The 18,865-nt window shown below is 44.0% G+C and overlaps 1 protein-coding gene across 2 annotated transcripts; it reads left to right on the plus strand.

Moving 5' to 3' along the window:
- Window positions 1-7,484: 7,484 nt before the first annotated feature.
- On the plus strand, window positions 7,485-17,532 carry GPR101 (G protein-coupled receptor 101). Of its 2 annotated transcripts, XR_012515660.1 has the most exons (3): window positions 7,485-7,658; window positions 9,717-13,599; window positions 14,461-17,532. XR_012515660.1 is itself a non-coding variant. In XM_074391778.1 (2 exons), exon 2 carries the CDS (start codon window positions 9,809-9,811, stop codon window positions 11,333-11,335), a length of 1,527 nt encoding a protein of 508 aa, XP_074247879.1. In that variant the 5' UTR covers window positions 7,485-7,658; window positions 9,717-9,808; the 3' UTR covers window positions 11,336-17,532. The 2 variants fall into 2 exon arrangements, 1 of the variants encoding a protein (XP_074247879.1); XM_074391778.1 differs by having other exon boundaries at window positions 9,717-17,532.
- The last annotated feature ends 1,333 nt before the right edge of the window (window positions 17,533-18,865 follow it).

Genomic DNA, 18,865 nt, shown 5'->3' on the forward strand with positions numbered 1-18,865 from the left:
TGGCAAACAGTATATAAATGAGCCTTCTAAAACCCTGCAGGCCCTGATATTTAGCACAGAGCCATAGGAGGTTAGCAGTGTTTGACACTTTGAATATTTAATATTGATTAGCAATATGTCAGTTCTAACCATCCAGGTCCTCCATTCAAAAAACACATGTTGTAGAACAAGGTAGGCCATTCCAATGCTCCCAACACCTGATACTGCACCAAAGTTATGTTGTGAAATTCTTGAGCCTCTGAGCAAGTAGACAGGAGAAGATCAAGTGTGGTTCTGAGATGAGGGAGTTTAAGGCTTTTGTGCCCTGGACCTGGAGGTGACAGTAAGCGAAGCAGCTACAAAGAGTGGGCTCTGAAGTTAACCACATGCTATTGGGGTGGATTCGAGCAAATTATTTAGCTTATCTATGCAAAGTTTTCTCATCTATAAAATAAGAAATATTAACATTAACCACCTCACAAAATTGTTGCAGAATTAGATGAGATAAGGTGTATAAAATTCCTTTCCAGGGATACATTTAAAAATAAAATAAATTTGGCTGAGTGTGGTGGCTCATGCCTGTAATCCCAGTACTTTGGGAGGCCGAGGCAGGCAGATCACCTGGGGCCAGGAGTTCGAGACCAGCCTGGTCAACATGGCAAAACCCTGTCTCTACTAAAAATACAAAAAATTAGCTGGGCGTGGTGGCAGGCACCTGTAATCCCAGGTACACAGGAGGCTGAGGCAAGAGAATTGCCTGAACCTGGGAGGTGGATATTGCAGTGAGCTGAGCTCGTGCCATGGCAGGCCAGCCTGGGCAACAAGAGTGAAACGCTGTCTCAAAATTAATTAATTAATTTCCCTAGGATAGGAAAGCAAAATAGAGTAGCAACTAAGCATCCAAACTTTAAAGTCAAAGTCAGCCCTAACTTCAAAATCTAGCCCTGTGTGTTCCTGAGTGGCTCTGTGTAAATCATTACTCCATTCTGATCCTCGGCTCCCCATTCATAAAGCAAAGCTAATGATGACAGCATCTATGTCACAGCAGTCATTAAATGAGTTGAGAGAGGTCAGCTGCTAGGTGAAGTAAGTGTAAATACTGAGTAAATGGGAACTATTACCTGCCATGAAGTGATGACCAAAATCATTTTCATCACATAATGAAAATGGAACAAGGATGCTGATTACTACAACATAGTCATACTGTACTGGAACACAGAGTAGACTGATGAGAGCCAAGACAGATGTGCTCTGTGGCCTATGGTCCTCTCAGGGAAAAGCCAGTGTTCTAATAATAGGAATAGATTCCCAGACATGCAAACCATTGGCTTTGGGATTTTTTTTTTTTTTTTTTTTTTTTTTTTTTTTTTTGGGAAGGAGTTTCGCTCTTGTTACCCAGGCTGGAGTGCAATGGCGCGATCTCGGCTCACCGCAACCTCTGCCTCCTGGGCTCAGACAATTCTCCTGTCTCAGCCTCCTAAGTAGCTGGGATTACAGGCACGCGCCACCATGCCCAGCTAATTTTTTGCACTTTTAGTAGAGACGGGGTTTCACCATGTTGACCAGGATCGTCTCAATCTCTCGACCTCGTGATCCACCCGCCTCGGCCTCCCAAAGTGCTGGGATTACAAGCTTGAACCACCGCGCCCGGCGGCTTTGGGATTTTTTTCCCTGGCGATTATTTTCTTACAGTTTTCTTTGGGTATAATACAAGTAGATCAAACTGCACACATCTAAAGAGTACAGTTTGATGAGTTTTGAAATAGGTATACACCAACAAAGCCATCATTCCAATCAAGATCATGAACACTTTTATTACCCGCAAAAGATTCTTTATGACCCTATGTAATTTATTTTCCTCCCTCTCTCTCTTCCCTCATCTTAAGGCAACCACTGATTTGTCTTATGTAACATTAGATTAGTTTGAATTTTTGTAATTTTACATAAATGGGATCATACAGTATGTACTCTTTTTTGTCTGGTTTCTCTCACTCTGCATAAATTATTTTGAGATTCATCCTTTGTTCTCTTTTTTTGCTGAATATTATCCCAGTTTGTGGATATGCCATTCACTTGTCGATGGACATTAAGGTGACTTCTAGTTTTTATCTGTTACAAATAAAAGTGTTATAAACATTCATGTACATCTTCACATGGACAGAGTCATATGGTAGGTAGATGATTACCTATTTTTTAAACTGGCCAAACTTTTTTCGTGTCGTTATATTATTTTCCATTTCAAAATTAGTGTGTAAGAGTTATAGTTTCTCCAAATCCTTGCCAAAAATATGAGGATTTACAGAGAAACTACAAGCATTATGATGTGGCCTGGCATGGTTTTCTTCATATTTCTTGTTCTTGGGTTTTGTTGAGGTTTTTGGATCTGTGAGCTTATATTTTTATTACATTTGGAAATGTTTCAGTCATTATTTCTTCAAATAATGTTTCTGCCTCCCTACTTATTTTTGAGACTCCAACTAACATATAGTAGGCTACTTGTTATCCCACAGCTCGTTGTTGCTTTCCTCATTTACTTTTAATTTTGTTCTTTCTGTTTCATTTTGCACAATTTCTATTACTGTGTTTTCAAGTTCACTAATCTTCTCTTCTGCAGTGTTTAGAATGCTGGTAATGTTGTCCAGTGTATTTTCTATGCTAAACTTATTTTTTACTTCTAAAAGTAAGATTTTAGTCTGTTTTATATTTTTATATTTTCCAAGTCTCGCTTTGACATGCCCATACTTTCCTCTACATTCTTGAGCATATGAATTATATTTTTAAAACCATTTTAATATCTGTGTTTACCAGTTCTATCATCTGTGTCTTTTTCTATTTAAAAATTACTCTTCTTGTTATGGATATATTTTCTTACCTTGCATGCCTCATAATCTTTTATTGGATTTCACATTTTGCAAATTTTAGCTTATTTGTAGCTCTTTAGATATGGTTGTATCCCTTTATGTATTGTTGAGTCTTACTCTCAATGCAGTAAAGCCACTTGGAAACAGTTTGATACTTTGAAAACTTGCTTTTAAGCTTTGGTATCTGGGACCAGAGCACACTTGACTCTAAGACTAGTTTGGCTCCGTTACTGAGGCAATCCTCCTCTGAGGACTTATTCTGATGCACTGTATATTATGAAGTCTCTTCTCCCTGACTACTGGGAAACCGAGCTATTCCAAGTCTTGTGTGAACTCTACAAATCACTCCACCTACTCCTTTTGAGTGGTTCTCTCCTAACCTTGCATACCTTACATGCATGCACTGATCAGTATTCAGCCTTGAGGGAAATCTTTTACAGAGCTCCTGAGTTCTCTTTCTGGGCAACAACCCTCTGGCACCTTGCTCTACAAATTCTGCCCTCCCTCACCTCCCTGAATTCTGAACTCTGTCTCCTCAATTTAGGTGGACTTCCAGGCTCAGCCTGCGTTCCTTCTTCCTGCACAGAGGCCTGGAAATTCTCCCTAGGCAGTAAATGGAGGGAACTGTAGGTCTTACCTTGAAGATCACTGTGCTGTACTATTTTCCAATATCCAACAACCATTATTTTATGCATGTTGCCCACTTCTTTGTTGTTTACAGTAAAAGGGTAAATCCTGTCTCTTACTCTTTCATGACTGGAAGCAGAGTGTCGCTTTCAGTTTTTTTAATATTTGGGTCAGATTAGTTTGGGGATGTTTAAATAACACTCAAATAGATAGTAGATGGCATCAAAGGTCATAAACTGACAGGATCCTCAGAGATTACCTAACATCCAACCCCTACCCCTACCACACACACACATTCATTTGGTAGATTTCAGAAGTGAGATCAGAGAGAGGAAGGGGATCTTCCCAAAGTTACACAGCAAGTTAGCCCAGAATTAGGGCTAGAATTCAAGTCTTCTGCTCTCTACTTTTAATCCATGCAGTTATTTTCTGCTGATTTTCTCTTCCGAATCAGTTTATTTGAATAGACATAGCTTTGAAATCCAGACCTTCTGTACTGCCCAAGCCCACAGTATGTGCAATATTAGCTCATACTCAGATGGTACTTGATTTTGTTTGAGTTTTGCAAACACAACTTCTAGGAGGTGGCCTGAAGTGAATTCCAGAGTAACACATGACACTGAAAAATTTAAAACACCCCCATGGGTAAGCACTCCAGAACAAAACCATATATTTTTACCCATCGACTTATTATGAACTCGCTAAGCAGAAAGGAGTGTGGCTTAGAATTTAGATGGACTGATTTAGTCGTTTTACCACCTTTGGGAGCCATGAGTCTGTCTTACAAAAAGAAACCATTACCATTGCAAATGCACTTGTCTTTCCACAGTTCTAACAATTCCTAGCCCCCTTTCACCTAGATTCAAAATTTTCATCTGGCCGTGTCTGAGAGACCTTCGGTCTTATCTCAGCGCTCTTCCTTGATGTAGCCTAGGAAATGCGAAATGCCCCTACTTTGGAGTCAGAGCAGGTTTTAACTCTTAGCTCCCAAAACTTATTTGCTATGTGGCCTTGGGTAAGTTACTTAACCTCTCTGTAAAGATAGGGATGGTACTGTCTTACATTGATTCTAAAACACATTTTTTTTTAACATTCTAGCAGCTTTGAAATCAAGATGTATCTTGTTAGCCATAGTATCATGGTTAAATTTTCAGCTGTTTTTCTATTTCTTAGTAGTATATATGGTGTTTTGCTTTCAGAAAATGCAGTATTGATTCCTAACTTGCAGAGCTTCCTCAAGGATTAAATACAATAAAGCAGGCATAATGTTTGGCACATAGTAGGCACTCAAGGACTCTTGCACCTGTTATTACTAGAACGAATGACTAGAACTAATACTGGCTGAGTCTTGCGTCTCCCAACTTCCCTCATCTAGCTATTGATACAACAATCAGGGTAACTGGTCTCACAAGGTGAACAAGTCTAAGGCCAGCACACTGCTGACCAGTGCTGCAACTTGTGATGGTCATAGGGCCCTTGGTCCCTTTCTTGTTGGTAGCTTCTTGCCCTCTAGGCCTGGTCCATTAATATCATCACCTTGATCATACTTCTGCTGCTACTGAATTATGAAGGTAAGGAAATGGACTAGGTGACTTCTTAAGCCATCATCCCAAACTCCCTGTTTCATCCCAAAGATTCTTCCCAGAATGTAATGAGGCTTGTCAATTGAAGGGCTCCTTCAAGGCTATCAGAATCAAAGCCTGCAGGGCTGGAAGCCAAATCCGCATTCCCCAAAGTTCCGCCACATACTTCCAGTTGGGGAGCTGACATTTGAATGTCTTTGAAATCCAAGGATACCTACTATGCTCACATCTGGAGGGAAAGAGAAGAAACCTGAGGATTAACCACCTTCAAACATCTCCCTGTACAGAAACGTAGCTGGCATTTATTTCCTAGCAATTCCCTAGCATTTTTACTATCTCCGGCAGGCAGGCTGATCTCAGTTGCAGAGGCCTCATCCCACCCAACCTCTTCCACTCCCTATCATCCCTCTTAGTGCCCAAAAGCACAGCTGTAGACTCCATGAGCCCATCCCTCTGAGGCACCCATCTTTAACATATGCCTAGAGGTTTTCTCCCTGTCCCCTGCTGGAACCCAGCAGTCCCAGGCACGCTCACAATCACAGTAAAAATAGGAAAGGTCAAGAAAGACCTGCCTCCCAAGTGATTGTAAAATCACTGAGTCTAAACAAACTACTGCTTGACAGTGCATGCCACCCAGGATTCTGTACCATGGCCAGCACAAAGCTAGGAATTAATAACCATGAGTGATTATTATGGAAACTGTCTCTAGGAAAAATGACCAGGTTTTTACCATTCAACCTTGGGGAGATAAAATCAGGTCTAGCAGAAAAAAGACAAATGATCTAAGAGCAAATGCAGAACTCCAGATCCAAAGAGCATTCTGAGGCTGATTGTACACCTGTCTCATCTCCCTGTCCCCGCCGAGACAGGTGATGAGAAGGGGAGGAGGGATCTCCATCCAGCCCCTCAACCAACTCCAAACCTGGTGCTCATTCTAGACCCTCCCCACCACCTCCTTCCCCTTATTCTCTTCCACTGTCAATGGCCTCTCTCTAGGTCTCTGCTTGCTCCACTCTGTGGAACCTGTCAACACTCTCCCTGTCTCCTGCCACAGCCTCCCTTCAGCTTTCTCCATCCCACATCAGCCCTGATTCTAGAACATCGCCCTACCTAAAACCCACCAATGAACAAAAATGGCAAATTATTTATCCTTGTGAAGGCTGGGTAATGGTAACATGGAGGATTATTTTATTATTCTCATTACATTTGTGTATGCTTGAAATTGTTCATGATAAAACGAATCTCCAGGGGCCTCCAGGGAACTCAGGGTAAAGTCCGAAGTCTGCAGACTGACATTCAAGACCCTTTAGAATCTGCCCCTGACATTCAAGACTCCTCAGAATCTGCTTGTACCTAATTTAACCAGCTCACCTCCTGGGACTCACCATTCTGCAGTCTCTCTGTTTTCCCAGCCTTTGGAACCCACCTCTCTCTTGCAGCCCTGGTTTTGCCCCATGCATCTTCTTACAGAGCACCTTTGTGCCCTGCGTGGAAAACGCTTCCCAATCCCTTAAAAATCTAATGCAAATGATCCCTGGTTTGGGACACCTTCCCTACCCTCTGGGGACAGGGAAAAGGGCGCCTCCTCAGGCCTGATACACAACAAATACCCAATATGTGTTTAGGAGAGACCAGAACATCTTGGTTAATAGAACGTGTGCAATATTTACTTGAACTTAGGCAAGTAGGGTAATCTTTCTTGGCTTCTGCTGCTGTCTCTATAAAATGAAGATAATAGCGGTACTTATCTCACAAGCCTGGGGTAACGATTCAGCGGTATTCTCTGTGTAAACAGCTTAACACAGTACCTGGCAGAGGGACGGTGAGAAAGGGGGAGAGAGAGAGGGAGAGATGACTGACTTACAGACAGACATACTTCAATCAAAGAATATAGTGGGTAATTATGCGGCTTGTCTTAAGTGAAATGTTTCTAAATCCTACAGGGAAAGCATTGCCGCTTAGCTTTTCCTGGAAGCTAGAGAAATTCGTGGAAAATCGTTGACATTAAAGTCACAATTGCTTTCTCGGGCTCAGGGGCTATTCATACTTTGGAGGGTTTTTAGAAGTCTAGGAGGGCCCCGGGCCCTCCTATTTGGAAGGATCCTGCAGGGTCTGTGCCTGGGAGCGGGCCCGAAATCCGGGGGCTAGAAGGGCAAGGGGTTCGCACGAAAATCAGCCCCGGTGACAGTCCCCAGTCTGTGGGGTCTCGGTGAGCTCGGGGCCCCTGGGGTGGGAACCCGCAGTGAGAAAATCTGAGTGGGATCTGGTGCAGGGTCCCCCACCCGCCAGCCCCGCTCCCCTGGGCCGCCGCGGCCTCGTGCGTCACCGGCGCGGGCGGGGGCCGAGGGGAGGGCGGCACCGCAAGGTGAGGGCACCGCTCTGCCTTAAGACGCCGCGCGCCCCCGCTGCCTCTCAGAGCTTGCAGCGCGGCGCGCCGGCCGGACCTGCGGGCACAGACGCTGTGCCCCGCTCCCGCCGCGCCAGCAGCGCCCACTGCCCGGTGCCAGCTCGCAGCTGCCCGCGCCCCGAGAGGCGGCCGGGACAAGCGCGAGGAGCCCCGAAGGACTCGCACGCAGCGCCGGCGACGCAACGTCCGCAGCAGCAACAGGTAAGCGGCCCGGCCCTACTCCGGGCGCCGTGGCCCCCAGCACCCGGCCGGCCCCTGAGCCTGGGAGCCCCCGACGCCCGGTTGCAGAGACCCGACGGCTGCTGAGCTAACCGGAGCGGTGGCCCGCGGTGCAGCCCCTTCTCACCTTTCCCTGGCCAACCTCCTGCCCTCACGTTTTCCCTCGCACTTTTTCTCGTGCGTTCTTTTCCTCCCTCCCTCTCCATTCTCTCGTTTTTTCCTCACCCTTTCCCTCTTCCTCTGCTTGTTCTCTTTTCTTATTCTCTTTTTTGCTTTTTCTGTCTGCGTCTCTCCCATTCTCTCAGTCTTGCTCTCTCATTCTCTCTCACTCTCTCATTTGTTCTTTTTTATGTCTCTCTCCCTCTCTGTTGCTCACTTTCTCTCTCTCTCTCTCTCTCTCTCTCTCTCTCTCTCTCTCTCTCTCTGTATGTATCTCATTATTTCGCTGTCTCTCGTTTTCTTTCTGTCTCTCTGCCCCTTAATGTCTCTCATCCTATCTCTCTCAGACTCTCCCGACCACCTTGCACCCTTGCATTTTTTCGCGTTCTCCCCAACTCCTCTCCCACTCCCCCTGGCTGCTCCCCGAGACCATGCAGACTAGAGAAAACAAGGAGGATACCGAATTGGGATGGGGTGGTGAGGGTAGGGGAGCTCAATAGGCATCCTCCTTGCATTTTCCAGTCGTCATTGCGCTGCTGAGAAAATAGGGGTTTTATTAGCCAAAGCCCGCAGTGGCCAGGGAGGCAAGTGGTTTCCGTGGCAAAATAAAGTCCACAGAGAGACAGAGATCCAAACAGACAGAGATCCAGCCAGAGAAAATCCGAAGTGAGGGGCGGTGGGAAAAAAGATGTAGAGAAACAGAGGTGCGCACACACTCAAAGATACAAAAAAAGTGTTTAGCCAGAGTCCTGGGGTGCCAGGAAAGTGAAGGACAGAGAAACCAGCTAGAAAGTGCACATACTAAAGAGCTTGAGAGACAGGTGAGACAAACAGTAAGAGTGTTAGAGACCAATGGGGAAAGAGACAGTCAGAGCAATGCAGAGAGAACGTGGGCAGGGAGAGATAAAAACCACACGGAGAGACACAGAGACAAGCGGGTCCGAGAAAGACAGAGTAAGCGCATACGTGCTAGTGAGAGAAAGAAGACACCTAGAGAACCCGAGGGAGGCGGAAAACAAGGGAGTTGGAGAGACACGGAGACTGGCAGAGACACAGCTAGCGACATTGAACAGGTGCGCTAGAGACCGACAAAGGTGACCTGTTAGGGAAATAGACTGAGAGAGAAATGGAGACACAAGAGAGCATTAGGGAAAGACAGAGACGCACACTCACTAGCGAGCGACACAGTGACAAGCAGAGACACAGAACGGATCAGAAAGAGACTGAGGGAGAGACGGGGGCAGGATTGGGAGAAAGACTGGAAGCGAGAGCGCGCGCCCTGCACAGAAAGTGCGCTAGCGAAAGAGACAAACACAGAGAGACTGAGAGACAAAGTGGGAGTGGAAGAGAGAAATGGGAGTAACAGACAGAAAGGAAAGAGAGAGACATTGTGCACGTGCTATCAAGAGACGGAGAAACAGAGGCAGACAGGAGAAACAAGGATGAGAAAGAACCTGGAAACAGTGAGACATATACAGACACACACCCCGAGAGATACAGAAAAAAAGTGCGTTAGCGGGAGACACTGGAGAGAGACAGAAACTGACGGTCTTAAACAGGCAGAAACAGAGAGCGCACGCGCATGCGCTAGCGGGAGAGACCTAAACTCCCGAGAGCCAGAGACAGTGTGAGAGACAAGCAGAGAAAACGCGCGCACGCGCGCGCCGGCAGGAGAAACAGATGAGAGGAAATCAGAGCCCTGGAGAGAGACAGGCAGACAGATCTGGAGAGTCAGAAAAGGAGCCATAGAAGCTGCCCGTACTCGGGATGGGGCCGTGCGGGAATCCGGGGGAAGGGGGTCCTGCAGCGCCCTTGCGAGGCGCGGAGGCTTCTCCCCTTGGCGGGTGACTAACTCCGCCTGCGTGTTTCTTTTGTCCCCAGCATAGGCACTGAGTGCGGTCTGTGCACCCCTTTGCCGCCCACGGGTGCCCGCGCTGAGCCTGCACCCTGTCTCACACCCTCTGGCTGTTGCCATGACGTCCGCCTGCACCAACAGCACGCGCGAGAGTAACAGCAGCCACACGTGCATGCCCCTCTCCAAAATGCCCATCAGCCTGGCTCACGGCATCATCCGGTCAGTCGTGCTGCTTATCTTCCTCGTCGCCTCTTTCGTCGGCAACATAGTGCTGGCAGTAGTGCTGCAGCGCAAGCCGCAGCTGCTGCAGGTCACCAACCGTTTTATCTTTAACCTCCTCGTCACCGACCTACTGCAGGTTTTGCTCGTGGCCCCCTGGGTGGTGGCCACCTCTGTGCCTCTCTTCTGGCCCCTCAACAGCCACTTCTGCACGGCCCTGGTTAGCCTCACCCACCTGTTCGCCTTCGCTAGTGTCAACACCATTGTCGTGGTGTCAATAGATCGCTACCTGTCCATCATCCACCCTCTCTCCTACCCATCCAAGATGACCCAGCGCCGTGGTTACAGGCTCCTCTACGGCACCTGGATTGTGGCCATTCTGCAGAGCACCCCTCCACTCTACGGCTGGGGCCAGGCTGCCTTTGATGAGCGCAATGCCCTCTGCTCCATGATCTGGGGATCCAGCCCCAGCTACGCTATTCTCAGCGTGGTGTTCTTCATGGTCATTCCACTGATTGTCATGATTGCCTGCTACTCAGTAGTGTTCGGTGCAGCACGGAGGCAGCATGCTCTGCTGTACAATGCCAAGAGCCACAACTTGGAGGTGCGAGCCAAGGACTGTGTAGAGAATGGGGATGAAGAGGGAGCAAAGAAGAAGAAGAAGTTCCGGGGTAAAACTGAGTTTCACCTCCAGGATGAAGGTGAGGTCAAGGCCAAGGAGGGCAGCATGGAAGCCAAGGACAGCAGCCTGAAGGCCAAGGAAGGAAGCACGGTGACCAGTGAGGGCAGTGTGAGGGCCAGGGGCAGCAAGGAGGTCAGAGAGAGCAGCATGGTGGCCAGCAACAGCAGCCTAGAGGGTAAGGAAAGCGGCACCAAAGTTGAGGGGAAAAGCATGAAGGCAGACAAGGGTCGCACAGAGGTCAACCAGTGCAGCATTGACTTGGGTGAAGATGACATGGAGTTTGGTGAAGACTACATCAATTTCAGTGAGGATGATGTCGAGGCAGTGCACCTCCCCGAGAGCCTCCCACCCAGTCGTCGTAACAGCAACAGTGACCCTCCTCTGCCCAGATGCTACCAGTGCAAAGCTGCTAAAGTGATCTTCATCATCATTTTCTCCTACGTGATATCCCTGGGGCCCTACTGCCTTTTAGCAGTCCTGGCCCTGTGGGTGGATGTCGAAACCAAGGTACCCCAGTGGGTGATCACCATAATAATCTGGCTTTTCTTCCTGCAGTGCTGCATTCACCCCTACATCTATGGCTACATGCACAAGACCATTAAGAAGGAATTCAAGGATGTGCTGAGCAAGTTATTCTGCAAGAAAAAGCCCCCAAAAGAAGATAGCCGCCCAGACCTGCCTGGAACCGAAGCTGGGACTGAAGGCAAGTTTGTCTCTTCCCACGATTCTGCTACTTCTCCTTGAAGTTAGTTATAAGGCAAACCTTGAACTGTCCATAACAAGAACAGCTTTCTTTTCAATGGACCCACAATCCATTAATGCCAAACCATACCATTTCAGGCAAAGGTGTTGCACACATGCTCTTCACCACAAGGTAGATAAATACATGGAAGACGTAGGAACTGGGGTCTTTCCTTAAAAGCATGAACTTGAGGATTCTGACTTAAGTTTTTCTCCCAAAGGTTATTAGGCTCTAAATTCTTAAAGCAGCAAGTGCTGCCCATTTTGGATGTGTACTTAGTATTCTGTCTTTCCAGAGCTACAACGTGCCAACTTTAGCTCTGAGGGAAAGGGAAGTTGATGCCTGTGAACTTAAGGACTTTTTGGCCCTTGGGCCAGGGCTACAGCTTATGTTCAACTGAAAGAAAGGTGATGGACCAAATCATTCATGAAGCCCAAGAAACAGAACCTAATGGACTGAACTGAACAGCCCCACAGTTGGGTGCAGAGACTGCTATGCAAAGTAAAACAAAAGACCTCGTGCAGTTAAAATCTCAAGAAGGTTTCTAGATCCCCTAAAGAGAACCAGAAAAGTAGAAGGGCATGTATGAAATGGGAACCTAGTCCAAGGGAAAAGATTGAGAAATAACACGTATCCGGGGGGGCTTTTTTTCCTATAAAATCTTGGGTTTATGCATGGGCTGGGACTGAGTTCATTAAGTGCAAATGGAAAATTGTCAATTGACACAAATATTTTCTGTCTTGTGTTGAATAATAGCAGGGTGGAAATCATGCCACTATTTCACAACTTCCCTATGTGACTGAATTGAGATGCTGGTGAGAAATCTTCAGATCTCTGCCAGCATTTGTGTTTTCCTTTGGTTTGTTTTTGTCAAATAAGTCTTTTTTAGTCAAACAGTATTTATAGAAAAAAGGAAATTCAACATGAGATCATAGACAGTAAATATGATCTCCATATGGGGAGTAAGGAAGGCAGAATGAACAGTTTTCTTCCTCCAGGCATACCCATGAGTCTTTTCCACCTGTGGCTCTTTTTAAAGCTTTTAAGCTCTCTGCAGATGTGAGAGAGAAATATCAGAGAGTCAGAAATGACAAAGAGGATGGTTTCATAATACCTGGAAAACAGCTGCCCTATTCCAAACAGTCCTTAAATCAAAGCATTCAGGTCAGACGTATGCTAATTATTGCTGTTGAAACGTATCACTTTGGAAAAACTTTTACAACATCTAATTTATCCCTAGGGTCAATTCACAGGAAAATTTCTCAAATCTCGAAACCCAAAATCACTTTGGGCAAGGATATATGTATATATTTCTGAGGGCATGGGCCATATCTATATGACCAAGTAACATGGAACCAAAAAAACAGTCAAGCCAGTGTTTTTGATCCTCCTGTAGAACAAGTTAAAGCAACTCTAAAACCAATCAACTGCTCATGTAGAAATCCACTGCCAATATGGGTGGAGGGAGTTTTTGGTTGAAAATAGTTAATCAGGTAGTTGCATGACATAAGATGATCATCTTCAGAGTTTAGCCTGATTCTTGTGTGATTGCCATGCCTTTATCAGAACTCAAGTTTCATTTAAATAAATGCCCAGCTCATTTATATTCTTTTATCTCTTCCTCCTCACAGATTTCAACATGAGCTTCTCAAGGGGGAGAGGTAAACAGCAATGTATTTGGACTGAGACTAACTCTGCATGGGAATTTGGGATTGCCATGTTCAGAATTTAGGAAAGGAGAGGGAATAGAACCAAATAGTATAGAGATGACCCATCAAATAAAAATACCACAATAACCTTATTAATTTCAACTCCATTAATTTGAAACTTGTAGTTATTCAGACAAGGCATGGGGGCTGAAGTTTACCCTTACACTATCATTTATTTTTCTACCAAAATACATAAAGTGAATTAACAGTTATAAATTTGTTCTACTAATTTATCACCAAACTCTTGTACTTACCTGTCCTTAAAGGATATCTGGGTGAATAAATGGCCTATGTGATCAGTCCTTCTATGGGGGAGGGGTAGTGCCTTGAGATCTGTTCAAATGGTCAAAGGAGTTCAAGGTAGCTGTAGCCTATCCTTTGAGTAGAAATGTTTACTTGGGTAGGAAACAGGACTTCGAACATAAGTGTGTCTTCAAATATTGTGTTGAAACTGAACCTCTTATTTTATTTTTAAAGCTCACCCCTTCAAAGTGTATCAGAGAAAATTGTTTGCCAAAATCCCAAATCAAAATGGAACCAGAACCTGTACGAGTATGGTAAGTCCATTTAACAGCACACACAACATTCTCAAGGGCACCGAGATTCCCTGCTTTCCTTTTTGAAGTTCCTCTTTTCCTTATTTTAGTCGTTGTCTATTATGTTGGTAAACTGAATTCCTCAAAAGTGAAGACCTTTTGAAAATATGAACCTGGAAAAGAGGACCTTTTAATTAAGAGCATTCTGCTTTGATGACATATTCTTCTTAATGAACAGTAAGGCCTCTGGTTAACTTGGAGATAGCAAGTACTTGAAATTTTTTGCTATTTTTAATAAAGCACTATCACTTTAATGAGGTTTTACTGCACATACTGTTTTGTCATTTGAAAATCTGAAAGCGCGCACATAAAAAAAGTCTTCATTAGCCTCACAGAACCTCATGTGTAATAGCTTCCCCTAAATGTTTTTAAGGGACGTATTCTTTTGCCAAAGCCACTTCATATGTGCAGTAAAAAAAATCAGTTAAAGTACAGGGGCCAGACAACCCAGTCTATGAAATGATGTGATTTTAAATTTAATGATTTTCCTTATTTACGAATAATAGAGCATCTAGTTTGCCAAGAAGTCGCAGGTGCTTTGACTAACACACCAATTTCTACAAGCTCGGGAAGGCAGTAATAGGGAGCGAGCCCTGGGCTTCTTTGACTTCTATGATGCTAGGGTCCCTCTTCTCTGACGCTACAAGTAGCAGTTGCTTGAAAGGCCTCTGCACTTTCAGCTCCCTGCTTACCTCTTGCCATCAGCCCACTGCCTTCACCCTCCTCACTCCCTCTCCCTCTGCTGCACTGGCCCTTCAGGAATAGTCCATGCTCGAAGTTCTGCGTGTTCACCTACCCCCCATCCATCCCTTCCCAACCCAGAGCTGACAGATTCACAGGGACCTGTGGTCCTGTGGAAGCAGGGAAGGAGAGAAGTGAGCCATAAGAGTGACCAGCAATTAAAGGTATTTTTCTGTCTCCTGCCCAACTCCAATCTAATTTAGAGATGACGGGATACCTACTTCAAATTCAAGAGGTAAGGAAAAGTGCCATTTATTATTAAGGAGAAGGTAGACAGTTCATTTTTTACCAAAAAAAGCACTTGATATTACACATCACTAGAGGAATAGTCAGTCCTGTCGATACTGTCCAATTATTTCAGCCAAAAAAAAAAAAAAAACACTAAAAAATCTTTTACCTACAAAATTATAAGATGCCCAACATTGCCTTATTTTTTTTTCCTGTTATCACAGTAGCACAGTAGTTCAGTAGTTAAGGTATAGGGCCCGAAACATTGCCTTATTTTATACATAATTAGCCAATTAAGCTAGATAAAGTTACTTCAAAAAGATTTTTTCATACTACCTAAAGAATAATTTGCAAGATTAAACTAGGCTTACTTAAACTTTGCCAAAAAGCTCTTAAAACTGTCTAAAATACATCATTTGGAAGAAAAAAATGCATCATCTGATAATTTGAACTCAAGATAAAATCCTCACAAGTCATTGAGATGAAACAATTTAAACTCCTGGATAGCATTTTTCTCTCACAACCAACTTGCCCAATATTTTGAGGGGAAAAAAAAAAAAAAAAAAAAAAAAACAGTGTTTTCCTCTCATAATGTCTTTTCTGTTGTATTCCTCTTTAAGACAGACCTCATGCTGTCAGGAGAGGTTTCTCTAAGCAAAATGCCATTTCCTTCTAGAGCAGAGAAAAGATTACAGGAACACTTGGCTGCTAGCCAGTGTCCAAGGTAAGGAGAGAAAATCTGGCCAGTCGATGGCTTTTAACCCTCTCCCTCCTTATCTCTTTCTCTTACTTTCTATGGGCTGGACTAGTGCTCTCGACCCCTTAAAGCCCCTCTAAGCTTAGGCATAAGGAGACAGAAGCAATGAGCTGGAAACAGCAGATGCGATAGCCTAAAATCCAAAAAGAAGGGAAATCCTTGTCATAAAATCTTTCCAATTACTTAGCAATAATCTCTCCCTCTACAGGAAATGCCCAGCTAGCTTACAGCAGTTTTTTGCCATAAGCAACAAAACTGGTTAGAGGAAGAAACAGGAAAGCTAAAATCCACTGAAATAGGAGGAAACAGGAAAGCCAAAATCCGCTGAACTCGGCCACTGATTGCCAGGTCACTAACAAGTTCACTGCTCTTTGGTAAATAAAATAAGAGCCCTCAAGGTAAATGAAGGTTGCCAATAGGTGTCAAGTATTTCCATCATTGCCTCCCAAAGCCTGCATATCTCAGAGTACACACACCAGGGGAAAACCACAGTGACTTGTTCACTCAGCAGGAGGTTTACTATGTCTGAGGAATAATTACTCTACCTGTCTTGTTCTAAAATGCAGAGAAAAACAAGATTGGATTTAGTCTGGTGTTTCAGACGTGAGTGGATTTTCCCCCCTCTTCATCTGTGCTACAACTTAATGTTAAAAATGTGGTATTTTCATCTTGTTTTAGTGGTATAGTATTTTTTGTAGTAATTCTCCTAAATGTGAACTATACCTGTATATAAAATGTAAGTGTTCTTGGAGATATGGTGCTAGATATTAGATTGTATGTGTTTGTAGATAGTGTCGTCCTCAAAAATGGGTAGTATGTATATGTAAAGTTAGTTAATAAAATGCATGCAAAATTCAATGTATGACCTACACCTTGGTCAGTTTCTGATGTAGAACATAGTACATTTGTTTTTTAATTTTATTTTTAAATTATATACTACAGGATATGTAAAATGGCACCAAAGTGAGGTGGCAGGAAGTGATGACTTTCATTCCTTAAATCCTTGATATGATATATGACAGGTGAGAAGTTATTCTGTTACAATTGGTCATTAGTGTGAACTAATCATCTTGGCTGAAATCCTTGCCGACAGTTTTCCGCAGCACACTTGGCACTGGTATGCTGTTTTCTATTCACTGAATATATAGAATGCAAATTCAAAGAAGATCATCTTTCCCCATTAAAAAGGAAGGACTCCAGGATAGGCAAGTGGAGTCCAGTTAGCCGGATGAAAAGAACACGGCACCTTGAAGACCCAACGGACACCTGACCATGAACTGACAGGATTTGCATTTGGCAGATTTATAATGCAACCATCCATGCCCTCCTAGAGCAGTAACAAATCTCAGAAAAAGGCTGCTGTTTTTTCCCCTTTCATTGGTTGTCTGAGAGATAAGATAGAGTGAGCATGGATGGCTAACTACATAGAGAGGTAATGGGACTCCTCTATGGGGTTACAGCTACGGTATTTGATAGTTACAGTAGTATATCAATGGGATTTGTGTCAGATAAGAAAAGAAAACTATAAGATGATTTTGTTATATTTTCAGAAAAAAATGTTACAACTAAAAAAACTATATATATATATATACCCTCATTAAATTATTTCTAAAACTGCCTTTAATATCAAATTTTGTGTGCTGCTTTGAAACTGAAAACAGAAAAATGTATTTAATCAGTAAACAGTTATCTTTAATATTTTAAAGCTTGAATACAAAAGTTTCATTTTTCTTTAAAAAAGAATTTGTAATTGAAAAGTGCCTTTTCAAAAGATTGTCAAACTACAGTCCTGGGGCCAAGTTCCCACTGGCACAACTTACATTCAGGTGCCCAAAAAAGGTAGGCTTTATCCTCCTCCCCTCAGCAAGAAGAGAACCCCACTCACACCCAATCAAATTCACAAATCAACACTGTTACTTGGGCCAGTAGTCCCAGAGACTCTGTCCAAGGCCAAAATTTCACATATTTGTTGGCTTTAATCGGATATTTTCTAAAATGGTTACAATACTTTTTGTTTTTCTTTTTCTGGAAAGAAATAACGGACTCCTACTTGGGGAATGTGGAGAGATTGATGTTTGTGATTTAACCAAGTATTATTAAGTGATGTTTGTGTTTCTTAAATAGGTGCTGTGAATCTGTCCTTGTTATGTTCCCCTTAAATATGCTAAATAAAGTCAAATTTTATGTGTGCATCTGGTTTTTATGACAAGATCCTTCAGAAAACAGTGGTGAGGGAGACACATACCAGAGTCTCCAACCCTTTTCTTTTACTTGAATAGAGGAGACACGGGATGAACAACTAACTGCATTACAAAGTAAAATGAAATATATGGGCTCCAATATTTCATATTCCAGTATTCTAATATAAGGAATATGCAGGGGATGGAGGGGGTGGTCAGCAGAAAAGGCTTGCTGGAAGAGCATAAACCTGATCCTCTATGAAAAGCATTTCAAAAGGAGGGAGGGGGTGAGCAGAGAGAAAATCTGGGGCCAGATGGTTTCTGGGGCTCTCAAATGCCCAACTTTATTTCAAAGACATTTCAGTCTAGGGGCAGGGGTTGGCGGGAGGACAGCGAGTAACCACTGGGCTCCAGCCCCTGCTACCCTACCACTCTGGCTCAGGCTACTTCCCTTCACACAACTCAGCCCACCCTGGCCTAGTTCCCACACCCACCTCAGTTCAGCCCCAACTCATCAGGGTGTATAGAACAGGAGGGAAAGTGTACGTTCCCTTAAGCTCTCCTTTCAGAAAATGGTTATACCTCTATTGCAACCATTAGATGTGAAACAACTGTGCACAAATGAGACAGACAAATATGTCTAAAACGTAAGAGCCCCTAATTCCTATTGAGTCAAACTACTTGACCTACTAGTAGCTCCCCTTCTGATACTCTCATTGGTAGCAGTGCAAGGAACTGTATGTCTCCTGCCTCCAAAATGGTATTTGTGGGCCCACACTGGGAGGCTTAGGGAGCTATTCAGCCCCATTGCAATAAAAGTAAACTGCTTTTCTCCATTTTTCACTCCAAAATCAAGCTAAATGCTGACTTACTATTTCAAGATGTTCAAAGATGGCTGCCATGAGACCTGCAGGTGTCTGCCTTCACCTTAATCTATAAAAGCCATCTAGGCAATGACATTTTCCTGCTGCAGAAATAAATGTGCCTTTCTAGCAAACTACTACCATCAATGCAAATAAGTGGGCTTGGGAGCTCAGATGAAACAATCAAGCAGCCAACCTGGTGGGAAAAGCAGTCCCTGAAGCTCAATATACTACAACTTAGTTCAGAGTATTTAGAGGAGAATAGAATTGGTTCCAATGAACCTCATAGCAGCAGTTTCTCCTCCCAAGCAGGGCTAAGGGGTCAGCCCTAGATTATGAGATTGAATGGGAGAGGGTTGAGAGGAGGTGAAAATTCCACTGTCAAGAAACCTTCTGTAGTCACTACCTCCTCCACCAGACTGCTCTAAGCCCCAGACCCATTTGCCACCAGTCGTAGC

The sequence above is a fragment of the Saimiri boliviensis genome, chromosome X (assembly GCF_048565385.1).
Source record: "Saimiri boliviensis isolate mSaiBol1 chromosome X, mSaiBol1.pri, whole genome shotgun sequence".
Lineage (NCBI taxonomy): Eukaryota > Metazoa > Chordata > Mammalia > Primates > Cebidae > Saimiri > Saimiri boliviensis.